We start from the raw sequence: 12,006 nt of genomic DNA, 5'->3' as shown, positions 1-12,006 counted from the left end.
CACAATGTTTTCTGACAAAACTGAGACGAGTCTTAATGTTCTTTTTGTTTAGCAGTGGTCTTCGTCTTGGAACTCTGCCATGCGGGCTGTTTTTGCTTGGTGTCTTTCTTATGGTGGAGTCATGAATACTGACCTTAACTAAGCAAGTAAGGCCTGCAATTCTTTGGATTTTGTTGTGGGGGTTTTTGTGACCTCTTGGATGAGTTGTCGCTGCACTCTTGTGGTAATTTTGGTTGGCTGGCCACTCCTGGGAAGGTTCACCATTGTCCCATGTTTTTGCTATTTATAGATGTCAATTAATCCTAGTTAAGTTACGTTTTAACAGGGGGGCAATCACTTTTTCACACTGCGCCATGTTGGTTTGGATTTTTTTCCCCCTTAATAATAAAAACTTTAACTTAAAAACTGCATTTTGTGTTCATTTGTGTTGTCATTGACTAACATTTGTCACAAGTGTGACAAAAATGCAAAGAAATAAGAAATCAGGGGACAACACTTTTTCACACCACTGTACATCATCTGCTGATCTATTTTACGGCAGTTTCCGTTCATAAGCACCAGGCAACACGATTTCTACTATGCATGTGCAAATACTTTATCACCCCCACCACTTCCAATAAACGTATTGGAGAAATTACAACATAACCGTGTCCTTAATAGTCCAGTTGCCATCGATTGAATGCCGTAGCCCTCTTCTCTTGGTTGCGTAAATTATTTTACGTTTTTTTTTCTCCACTGAAAAAAGTAGAGAATAAAGCATTTACTAGCAAGATATGTTTGGATGGGTGGTATTCCTCTATTTAGAAAAAAAAATCTCTAGTTGAATCCTCTATATGAATCCATCTTTGCAGATACTGTGATGACTTCTCTTGTAAGTCATTAATGTTTTCATTGTGGTACAGGTATATGATTATGGTGTGATTATGGTTTACTGAGTTACGTGAAGTAAAGCAATACAAACACCTAATGCTGAAAGACACACAGCTTACTTGGTCATAATGAACTTATGCATTTATGGCAACCAAAAAGGATTCAAACAAGTAACACCTTCGGCCCTCCTACTGTATGACTTGCTGATTTTTCATGTGCCGTTAAACTTTTAAATGCCATTTCGTGGTAATTCTAGCCTGTCCTGCTACACAAACAAGCTATTTAATGTAATTTGCAATGAGTATAGTCTGTAATACCTGTCAGAAGTGGAACCTATGTGAGTTTACAGGAAGAAAAAAAGCATTTCGGGGAGTCGCCTTTTTGTCTTGCACAATATGTCAATAGGCTTGCCAACTCACTTCCTGTGTCATGAGAACACTTCTGCTCTTTTCCTTTCTTCATGAAATTCTGATGTGACATTATATTTATTTTTTGAAGGACCACTGGGGGAGTTTAAAGTGGAAAAGTGGATTGAATTTCGTGTTTTAGGATTTGAAAGTCCAACATGGACCATGCTGTGGCTGATTATGATATTTTAGATGTTTGTTGTTGCCAAAAAGATTGATGAAAATGACACATTTTGTTGACCTTGAAAGATTTCATTTGACACCAAAGGTTGCATGTTAAAGAGTTATAACGGGTAGGAGAATAAATGAGTGAAAAGATCATTCATAAAATTTGTTAAAGTTTCCCTTTAACTGTATAATTTCATTAGACAAGAGAATAGCAAAAAATAAATAAAAATACTGCACCTACCAGACAACATGAAAAGTGATGTAATGATTTTATATTGCCAGGATCTAACGTGCCTTAGAGGTCAAGGGTATTTCTACCCTCTGTAACCTATGCCTTATTTATGGCTATGACTGGAACTTGACATTCTGCAGAATGCCTCTGTTTAAAAAAAAGTGAAGTGACTCAGAGTGCACCCTCACAGGGTCACTTCTATCACACAGTGCTAACCCCGCCCACCCCTGTTATCCCCCACTGGGCTGCACTCCAGCACTAGTGAATCACTTTGTGACATGACTCTGTTCCGATTTTATTTAAGAACTGTCAAAATAATTATTATATTGGATTCAATGATACAGTTACAAATAAGGAACGGAGGGACAGCAATCACAAGGTGATTTACAAATAACAGTAATAATACATCACATTTATATAGCGCTTTTCTATGTATTCAAAGAGGCTCATGCCGCATATAATCAATTGCTTCAACTGAGCATGTGAGAAGAAAAAGATACTTTTTTTTCTTTGCTGAAAATAGTGTGCAAATATTTGCACAAATATATTCCAGAAACCCCACAATGACAAGACGCTCCTGGTCATTTCTCAAGGGTCCATTCTACAAGTTGCTGTAAATTGCATTGCAGTCTGTAGTCCACTCAACCTGTAAAGAAAAGAAAGGTTAATTCCCTTCACAATAGGGGTGTCATGAGATCTTGCAAGATTAAAACGTGGTGACATTTCTCGTTTGGAGAAAAGCTGTCTCGCGAGAACAGCCTGAAGCCAGACTGTGAACTATTGCACCGCCACTATGAATGATAATACACGAACATGGAAGTGGCAGCGCATGAGGCATTATTGGAATGCACACTGTTAACCTTGCAACCCAACTTACCTCGGTGTTCCCAGCATCAGCTGCCGTCTTGTTAATGCTCCGAGTTAGTAGCAGAAATGAAAGTCAGGCATGACGGCGTATTGGAGGATAAATGGCTAAGTGGGTGTTACCAACACATCTCAGACAACAAAGAGATCTGTGATGACATTTTAGCGACATAGGCATTTAAAGTGAAAGACATGACGTCTTTCTTGCGTCATGCATTTTTACGGTAATTAAATACAAATGGTCAACAAAGGTCAAGTATCCGGAACCGCAGGTAAGCGGGAGTGGAGCTCCACCTCCGTACTACCGTGCAATGCAGGTCTGAAAGCTGCATAAACCCCTCCAAAATGTAACCTAGCCCCTGACTCCTCCATCGCCCGCCTGGCAGCACCTCGCCTTCCTGGCAAAACATGCATGGGTTTTCAAAGTGTGGCCCAAGGGCCATCTGTTGAACATGGCTCATTGCACAAAAAAAAAGTGAAAAAATAGAGCAAAAAGGCATAATATAACTACAAAAAGCTAAAATGTTAATACTAATAACTAACAAAAACACAACCATTTCTCTTAAAATATAATAATAACGATGTTTTACATATATAATTTTTAAATTACAAATGGACAGCTGGACAGCCCTAATGTAAATAGACAAAGACAAAGTAGATAAGACAAAAACAGTTTGCTGACATCGTTCAACTACAAGCTGAAACTCTTAATGCTGACACCCCTATTGAAAAGCCAGTATTTCAAGAAAAGCTGCAAATGTTTGACAGACATTACAAATTGCCTGTGACAAAATACATGTCACAAAGGCCAGTCCCACCACTTTACATAGTGAAAGATATTGCATTATTATTATTATTATTATTATTTTTATTGTTATTGTATATCATTACATTAGTGGTTTATTTGGTCTTAAAAAATGTTGACATAATATTGTTTAGCGTGAATTTGTGGGACAATAACCGTTTCAAAACGCAGCTACATTGTTTTGTGACCTTGTTAAATAAAACGTTTGTTTGTCCAGTGATATTTTTTCAATGTCCTTTTTTAAAAATTAAGGTTAAAATCTCAACTCGTTCTCGTGAGTTGGGTGTCTCGTGACATCCCTTCTTCACAATGATTAAAATAACTCATAACACATTTTCTCACCTCCCTCATGTTTCCATAGGTATGATTACTGTACATGTTTCTGTGATCAGCCTCCACGCGTTTCCTGACAGAACAAAAGTTCAGATACACACATCTTTCAGAATTGCAAGAAATTCAAAATCGCAGTTCAGAATTTCAGTTAAAAGATTTATACCTTGCTGCTGCGACTGTTTGAAGGGGGGGCACTGTTTTCTGGTCCTCCGTAACAGGCACGTTGGTTGTTCGCCTACTAGTGACCAAAAAAACAAAAAACAGCATTTAATGGAGGAACTTTGAAACACTCTCAATGTTATTTGGGATGAATGCCTCAAAAGAGTTTGAAAGTTGCTGTTTCTCACATAGTAGCTATTTCTATTTTTGTAACTATTACATTAATATTCCCAGAAATAATGACACATATATGAAATAAATTACACAACTTGCTCTTTGTGTACTCACCAAAGTCAAAATACAATATAATATAACACAACCTGTTCAAGGTCATTGGTAGACTTCAAAGGTGTTCTAATTTCAAAACAAATTCTCCAGGACAATGATTCTCAAACTTTTTACCTCAAGTACCACCTTAAATATATTTTGCTCAGTACCACATTTATTTAGATTCAAGGATGTGGCTCATACTTGCAGGCTTTTTTTTTATTTTGCCTTATGAGGTGCGTTAACTCTTGTCTGCAAAATTAAAACTGAATGTGAATTCAATTTCAATCTTTCATTTGAATATTTTAAAAAAAAATCTCTGGTATTCCTGCGTACCACTAGATGGAGCCCGTGTACCACCAGGAGTGCTTCATTTTTCCAGGCTCAACCCATCGTCAGACGTTTGTTAACTGTATGGACTGTAAACTGTAAGTAAAGTTTACATTTGTAACATTTTATCATTCTGTATAAAGTTAACTATTGTTAATTTTAAAAAAAGTAAAACTACTCAACCTTTAAAGACACCTGACAGATATGTAATGCCGAGAGACTGTGAGTGTTACTTATTTCATAGGTACAGTATCTGTTGGCAGGCAGTGTATGCTGTTTCAGTAACTGTATGTTTCAACATGGCATCTGCTTGGTAAAATCTATTTGTGTATGTAATATATGCAGTATTTAATACCTTCTTGACCAGAGTACAAGAATATACGTAGTAATACAGTATATAAGAAGAGGAATATACTGTATGTAATTTAAAAAAGATGTCGTCTTATATTCAGGGTCTTGAGATTTATACATGCATAACCTTCTAACAGCGTTTACTGAGGGCAGTCAGAGCTTTTCTTCCTGTCACTCACATGCATCAGTAACCTGGAAAGATGTCTCAAAGGTTGTTACTGGGTTTTGATAAAATAATGATCACTGAAGTCGAGTCCACACTTCTGGCAACTGCTACTACGAGTGGAGGATAATAAATGACAACGATGTTAAATCTAAACATGTAACTTTAGCATCTTTTCACAAAACAAGTGCCACAAGGCATTCTGGGAGCCGGAAGCACTCCCAGGGATGGGAGTGATGGCAGCGAGTTTGACAACCTTGTTCTAGATGCTCACTGTGGTGAAGACATTTTTTTGATGATGTCTTGCATGATGATGTTTTGAACTTTGACACACATTCCAGAAAATTTGCTTCAAATATAAATTGTATCAGTTTTTCAGCTTTCCACTTTGGAGGTCCGACAGTAACTTACCATTTTTTTACCACCACTATGATGACAATTACCACCATCACTGCAAGTGCTCCAGCTGCGCTAATAATATAAATATAAAGACTCAGCATCTTGCCTGTAAAAACAAAAACAAAACATTCTGGGGTCATATTGTTCAAAATAATGATTTCAAACATTCTTCCATCCTGTTACCAGGTAACATGATGATGGTGTTAGCACCGCCGATGCTGTTATTCACCACACAGGAGACAAAGCCAAAGGAAGGAAAATGTGCCTGCAGAGTCCCGATGGTAACTGACTTTTGTATTTCTATGTTGGCTTTTGTTAGGACGGTGCCGTTGGGAAGTACAAAATAGACACTGCTGGGGGGGTTGGACTCTGCAATGCACACACACTTTACCATTTCATGCTCCAAGGAGCAAGAAGACACATTCTTAATCTCAGGGGCATCTATAAAAAAAAAAAAAGCAAAAGGAAAAGCCTTTACAACCAGCCCAAGTTTGATTGCAATCATCATCATATGTGACGTTTATCTACATACATGCTACATCAAGCTGCACAGGTCCTGATTTCGCTTTTCCCACTATGTTGATGGCAGTACAGTACAGGACGCCTGTGTGTCTCGAGACCTTTGGCAGCAACAAAAGCCTCCCCTTGTACAGTTCAGCACCGTGGTCGTCATGCCACTCATAGCTGCTGGCAGGAGGGTTCGCATCACAGCTGCATATCAAATGCACAACCTCTCCCTCCTTGATGCCTGCTTTGTATTCAACTTTAACATCCTTAGGGGCATCTGAATAGACACACAGACAGCTACTCAGAACAACACTTTTACTATGTCTTAATTTGCACACTTCCGGACTTACAATTTGTCTTTAGTGCTGAGTGTGTTCACACTGAGAAAAACGGCAAAATGCAGTGCCCTGCCGTGCCCTGCCTGTCTATGTTGAGCTAGGTTGTAGAAGTTTTAGAGCAGGGGTGTCAAACTCGTGCCATGGAGGGCCGAGACACTGCAGGTTTTCTTTCCAGCCAGTCACTAAAGCAGGTGATTTTAATGATCAACACCTTCAGTTTGAGGGAAGGAGCTCATCAATTAAATCACCTGCTGAAGAAACTGGTTGGAGAGAAAACCTGCAGCGTCTCGGCCCTCCAGGGCACGAGTTTGACACATGTGGTTTAGAGCTTTAATATTGGCATTGCGCTGCTGCATTATCAGAGGTGGAGATCCTGCACGGCAGATACTTCACCTTTGTTGACCGCTTGTATTTAATAACCGAATAAATGCATGACGCAAGAAACACTTCCCGTCTTTCACTTTTAAGGCGCACAGCCTCGCTAAATGTAGCGACCATGCTGCTAAATTGTCAACATGGATCTTCAGCGGAAAATGGATGGATGGATGGATGGATGGATCTCCTCTACGTATGAGGTGTGTTATGAAGCCACAGTACGCCCTCATGTCAGACACACGCTCCAGGCACCCCCTACCATGTTTATTTGTTTATCTGAATGTTTCTTTGAGGTGGATAAAGACGCAAATTAGATCTGTTTATTTGTTAGGGTCGCCATTAGCTCTGCTCTAACACCAAAAACAAAGCATACATTAGAACATAAGTCGACTATGGACAAAAGCTAACAAATCCGATTCGACCATGAAAATCCTGAGTCAGAGACAGCCCTACTTCAGACACTGATAAACATGTACTTGTTTGTCACCCACAGATCTGCAAGCTCAGCCAAAAATGTTAAGAAAAAGGTTGAAATTGATATTTGAGCACAACTTTGTACTGTACACGCATTGCTTCTGAGATGCCTCTTCCTCCAAGATCTCACAAGATTTCTCCTTCAGAAAAAAATCTGTCCTGGGCACTAGGCCTGGGATGATGAGAAATTAATTAATTAATCACACAATAAATGAAAATGAACTCACTTATTTTGCTGACCCTAATATATTGCCGTGTGCATGCGTGTCTGTTTTCCTTGTCTCTCGCCTCCAAACAGGTGGGAAGAGAGTTCACTCTGTGGATTGGTTTCAGCATCTTGGCGTGGTTGTTCCATAGAACAACGGCATGAATGGAGTGAGCCCTTTTGTCAGTCATACAGTCAGTTTTTCTCGGTGAGTGAAGGGGGGGCCGTAGTAGATAGCAATATTTTTTTAAATATTTTTTTATTGTACTTGCACTCAACTAATGTAAAAGTAAATCTCGTCTCATCTCATTCTCGTAGACCCGATCTCGTGCATCGTCTCATCTCGTGTACTGAGTGTCTCGTGGCACCCCTGGCAGTTAGTTTTTCCTATCAGAGCAGGAAGTGTCCTTGAGAGTGACTGGACATCCTGCATCTGAGAGTGTCTGAGCTTTATTTAGTCAGCCTTTGAATGTGTGTGTACATAAATGTCTTGGACCATGCCATTTGACAAAGCGGTGCGTTGAGAGTCTAGTTTGGCCTTAGCAGACTCTGTGGCATGACATCAGTTTTTTAAAATAACTTTTCTGGAGGCCCCCCCAAAGAAAATATACTTACATTTGATGTTCAGGATCTTGGATGCTTTCTGTTGCTGTCCTCCCTTGTATGTTACAGCGCATTGCAAATGCGTGTTCTTATTATCAGCATCGATAGGAAAAGTCAATGTGGAAGTAGCTTCCCATTGGCCATTGTCCAGCGCTTGTGCTCCATAATGTTCTTGTCCATAGTGACTCCAGAAGAAGACCGGAGGAGAGGCGGGACATGAGTGAGTGACAGAACAGGATGCAGTCACATTTGGACCGTCCATTACTTCCTTCACAGTTAAATTGATAGGACTTAGTTCACCTGGGAACATACAGTACAAGAATGTATCCAAAAAACATTGAATTGTTACTTTTGTTGTATAGGGTGAATGATGAAGAACATAAAAACTAATCAGTGTTCTAATGCAGCAACCTTATTTATGTTTGCTCCAGTGGTCTGCACTCAAGAGCCAGCAAAGCCTTCTCTGCTGGCCTAACCACTACCAGAAACACTGACCTACATTGAAAACTTCAATTCTAGTATTTGCTCCATGAAATAGTATTCATTTATTCCCAACATTCTATTATCTTTATTTAGTAATGTTTCCCTTGGCTGCATTGATTCCATTAGTGTATGGGTATGTTAGATTTTTTTGTCCAATCAGATTTCAGCTTCTACAGTATGTGTTGCCATATCAATGTAATCTGCCCAGGGCTTTCCAAATCAGGAGTTTCTGGTCACATACACATACACACTACTAGCAATGGAGCTGTTTTTTTGTTTTTTTTTACCAATCAGACTTCAGATTCTTTTCCGGCCTCTGATTGGTTGATCAGAGCAAAACTGTTTAACAAGCCAATTTATGCCGACAATTGCTGACTGAGGAGGAATTTTCTTTGGCCCCATGCCAGGTTATTTAGCAGTGGCACCCTAAAAAAATGCATGGACAGTGAGTCAGCGACATGTAGGGTGCTTTGTTTCGGCACACGATTTCACGGACTAATACAGTACAGCAACATTTTTGCTGAAAACCGAATGACACAAAAATTGGGGCGTATGAAAACTGAAGCTTGACTGTAAACCAAGCAGACAGTAAAATAAATATCATGTTGCTAAAAACGCAATGCTAAAAGATTAGCATGAAAATGACCAGAAGAGAAGCTCGCTAACAAACGACAGTACAGTACTCTCCATTACATGTCAGCCACACATCTTCAGAGGCTGAACAGTTTCACTCTACGGTCATCCCTCGCCATCTTCATCCTTCACTCTACTGTGGTTTTTCAAAAATTCATGAATTAATAAAAGGTCGCTGTTTCCTAGTTGACTATGGCTTATTAATAGTCAAAAATATTTAAAGACAAGTCATGTCTTATGGCTTAGCACGTCTTATCTTATCATGTCACCTTATAATTTTCCTGTGTATTGAAACTGGAAAAGAGTACATTTGGAACACAGGAAGTAAACAATTGCAGTTGCAGTTGTATTGCAGTTGACATGAAACGGATGCGGGGAAGGATTAAATAAGCTCTGCTTCTTCCTACTCCTTTGTGGACATGTAGAACTGTGAATTGTATTATATGATGTATTCCGATGCATGTTCAAAATAAATGTAAACATTACCATTACCATGTAGTATCCTGGTCGCTAGGTGTCAGTAATGTTACATTGAAGGGACATTACATTACGTTACATTGCCTTAACACTGCATGGAGTCATGTCCAACATGATAGAGTAAAAACAAATTATCCTTTCTTAAGTTTATAACAAATAACTATTAGCTCGGTAGCATGTTAATGCTTAAAGCGGTGGCTGTCTCGTGTTCCACATTAGTGTTGCGCAATGTGGTGTAGACAAAGAATAATATGAGTGTAAAGGTGACTATAGGGGTGTTATTTTATGTCTACAGGGCTCTAATAATGGTTTAAAAAAACATATTTAGAATGTCATAAACAGGTTGTCTATGCTCTCACTATGGAAATATTCAATTTATTAATGTAGAATTCTACTTTGTGGAAATTCACTGATTGCCGTCGGGTCTGGAACCAGTTAACCGCGATAAATGAGGGATGACAGTATTTTAGCCTTATTATACAGTGCTTAACGTCTCTTTTTAGTTATATGACAGTAAATAACGCTAACTTGACTTTGCAATAATAATAAAAAAAAATTAGAATGGCTAATGATTAGCAGCACGAGCTGGTCAGCTCGCGAGTCAACTTTTTTTATACCCACAAAACAACCTCAACTCTCAAGATGTGTTCAATACGTAGTCATTGCAGCAATACCTACAAAACACCACCAGGTGGCAGTATATCCGCATTACTGTCATGCATTTCCAGGATGAGTAGTTTTACAGTACAATGTTAAAACATTACTTTAACATTGTATGTACAGAAAACTAAACAAACTGGAATGAATACATTGACTTTACTCTTTTTTTTTCCTCTGGAAAAAACTCACCCAGCTTTGTTAACACCCTGCCACTCAGTTTTTTGCCACAGAAGATGGTTTAAAGACAAATTAAAAAGTTCCACAAGCTTACTTACGTATCATAGCGATGGAGACGGTGTCACCTCTGTAGGAAAACTGCTCATAGTCTTCCATTTCAACCCTGAAATGAAAAGGACCTGTGTCGCTTTGTCGAAGAGGGTCAATCTTAAATGAGCAGTTCTTGGCTCTGATGTCTCCCACCATCTCAATTCGACCGTGATACTGCTGTACTACTGTAGTGCCGGCAGGGTGATAAACCAGGTGATTTCCTCCATCAAACCAAAGCCCAGTGAATTTCTTGACTGCCTTCCTTGGACTGGGATAGTTAAACGAGCAGGGAATCACCACACAGGATCCAAGGAGTCCTTTGACTGTGGATGGCAAATCAATGGTCCAGGAAGATGCTTCAATGCATATGATTGAAACTGAAACACAAAGCAAAATGCAATTTTTCCTAAATTGGAATACAATGAAGTCGTGAAGAAACCGGCTCATACCCTGGCATAAAAAGAAGCAAAGTAAAAGCGTGCCATTGAGAGTATCCATCACGTCTGCTTGTGGTGTGACTTGCAAAGACAGTCACACATGCTTCCTGGCACAGCAAGCACAACCCCCAAGTGTGAAAGGAAGACTATTGCGCAATCAACACATACACAAGTCAAACCATCTTCAGCTTTCTATGTCATTTGTCTTTCCAAATGAATATATTTTGTCATATTTTTCAACAAAATAGTACAGTCATCCCTGGTAAACAAGGAAGATATACAGTTAAGCCCCCAGTACTGAATGTGCATTTTTTTATTGTTGTTGAAAGGGTGTCTTTTAGCTGCTCATTTGTTCGTGTTTTGAAATGCGTTCATATTCATGAAAATTTGGATAAAACAATATTTTACACTACATTGGGTCCCCAACTTACGAACACAATTGGTTCCAGACGACCGTTCTTATGTCGAATTGTTCTTAAGTCGGGGAAAAGGTAATATTACCAATAATATAGGTACTACATGTACGTGTATACATATACAGTATATGTGTATGTATGTAAATATGAGTTTGGATGCAGTAGTAATATTAAACCAGGATAATTAATGAAAAAAACAATAATAAAAGTTATATAATAATACGTAATGATAGATGTTATTTACCTTTGAAGAGGAGTGGTCGAGCATACGTCATTGTGGTGGAGTTGGAGGAGGAGATATTGAAAAAAAGAACAACTGGTCGTCGTTAGACTCTTCTAAAAGAGGTAGTGTTCTGTGGGTGGTGTAGAATTAAACAGGCCTATTAACTCTTCATAAACTTTAATCACACTCACTGTCCGGGTTGTACGATTTAGCTTTCCATTTAGCTTTATCTCCCCAGCGTCTAACGCTGCCTCTGTTGGTCCCATTAGCAGTGTCACAGTGCCCTCTACTGGTCAAGCATGTACAGTAGCAGTATAAATACTGATTGAGCGACTACAAGGCAAAATAAAATAAAATATAGACCAGTCGGCTTGTGTTTGTATCCGCGAATGTTCGCTAGTCGGGTGTTCGTAAGTTGGGGACCTAGTGTATTGTAAAATATTCTGTCAAGCATAATGTAGAACATTCCAATCAGCTATATATTCAGTTCATTAGGTGTGACTGTACATTGAACATGAAATAAAAATAGCTATTTGTGTAAATACAATACACGTCTTCTT

The 12,006-nt window shown here is 38.9% G+C and overlaps 1 protein-coding gene across 2 annotated transcripts; it reads right to left on the bottom strand.

Moving 5' to 3' along the window:
* Positions 1–2,007: 2,007 nt before the first annotated feature.
* On the bottom strand, positions 2,008–10,928 carry LOC129185781 (sialic acid-binding Ig-like lectin 14). 2 transcript variants are annotated; one of them, XM_054783243.1, is made up of 9 exons: positions 10,820–10,928; positions 10,379–10,747; positions 7,863–8,150; positions 5,881–6,132; positions 5,532–5,789; positions 5,361–5,454; positions 3,843–3,917; positions 3,689–3,752; positions 2,008–2,323 (listed from the first exon to the last, which is right to left on the bottom strand). In XM_054783243.1, the coding sequence occupies exons 1-9, from the start codon at positions 10,866–10,868 to the stop codon at positions 2,279–2,281; spliced, it is 1,494 nt and encodes a 497-aa protein (XP_054639218.1). In that variant the 5' UTR covers positions 10,869–10,928; the 3' UTR covers positions 2,008–2,278. The 2 variants fall into 2 exon arrangements, with proteins under 2 accessions (XP_054639218.1, XP_054639219.1); XM_054783244.1 differs by having other exon boundaries at positions 3,843–3,914.
* Between the last annotated feature and the right edge of the window lie 1,078 nt (positions 10,929–12,006).

This window comes from Dunckerocampus dactyliophorus, chromosome 7, assembly GCF_027744805.1.
Source record: "Dunckerocampus dactyliophorus isolate RoL2022-P2 chromosome 7, RoL_Ddac_1.1, whole genome shotgun sequence".
Taxonomy (NCBI): Eukaryota; Metazoa; Chordata; class Actinopteri; order Syngnathiformes; family Syngnathidae; genus Dunckerocampus; species Dunckerocampus dactyliophorus.
Note: the sequence above shows the minus strand (reverse complement) of the source record. Positions and strands in the feature narration are given on the sequence as shown.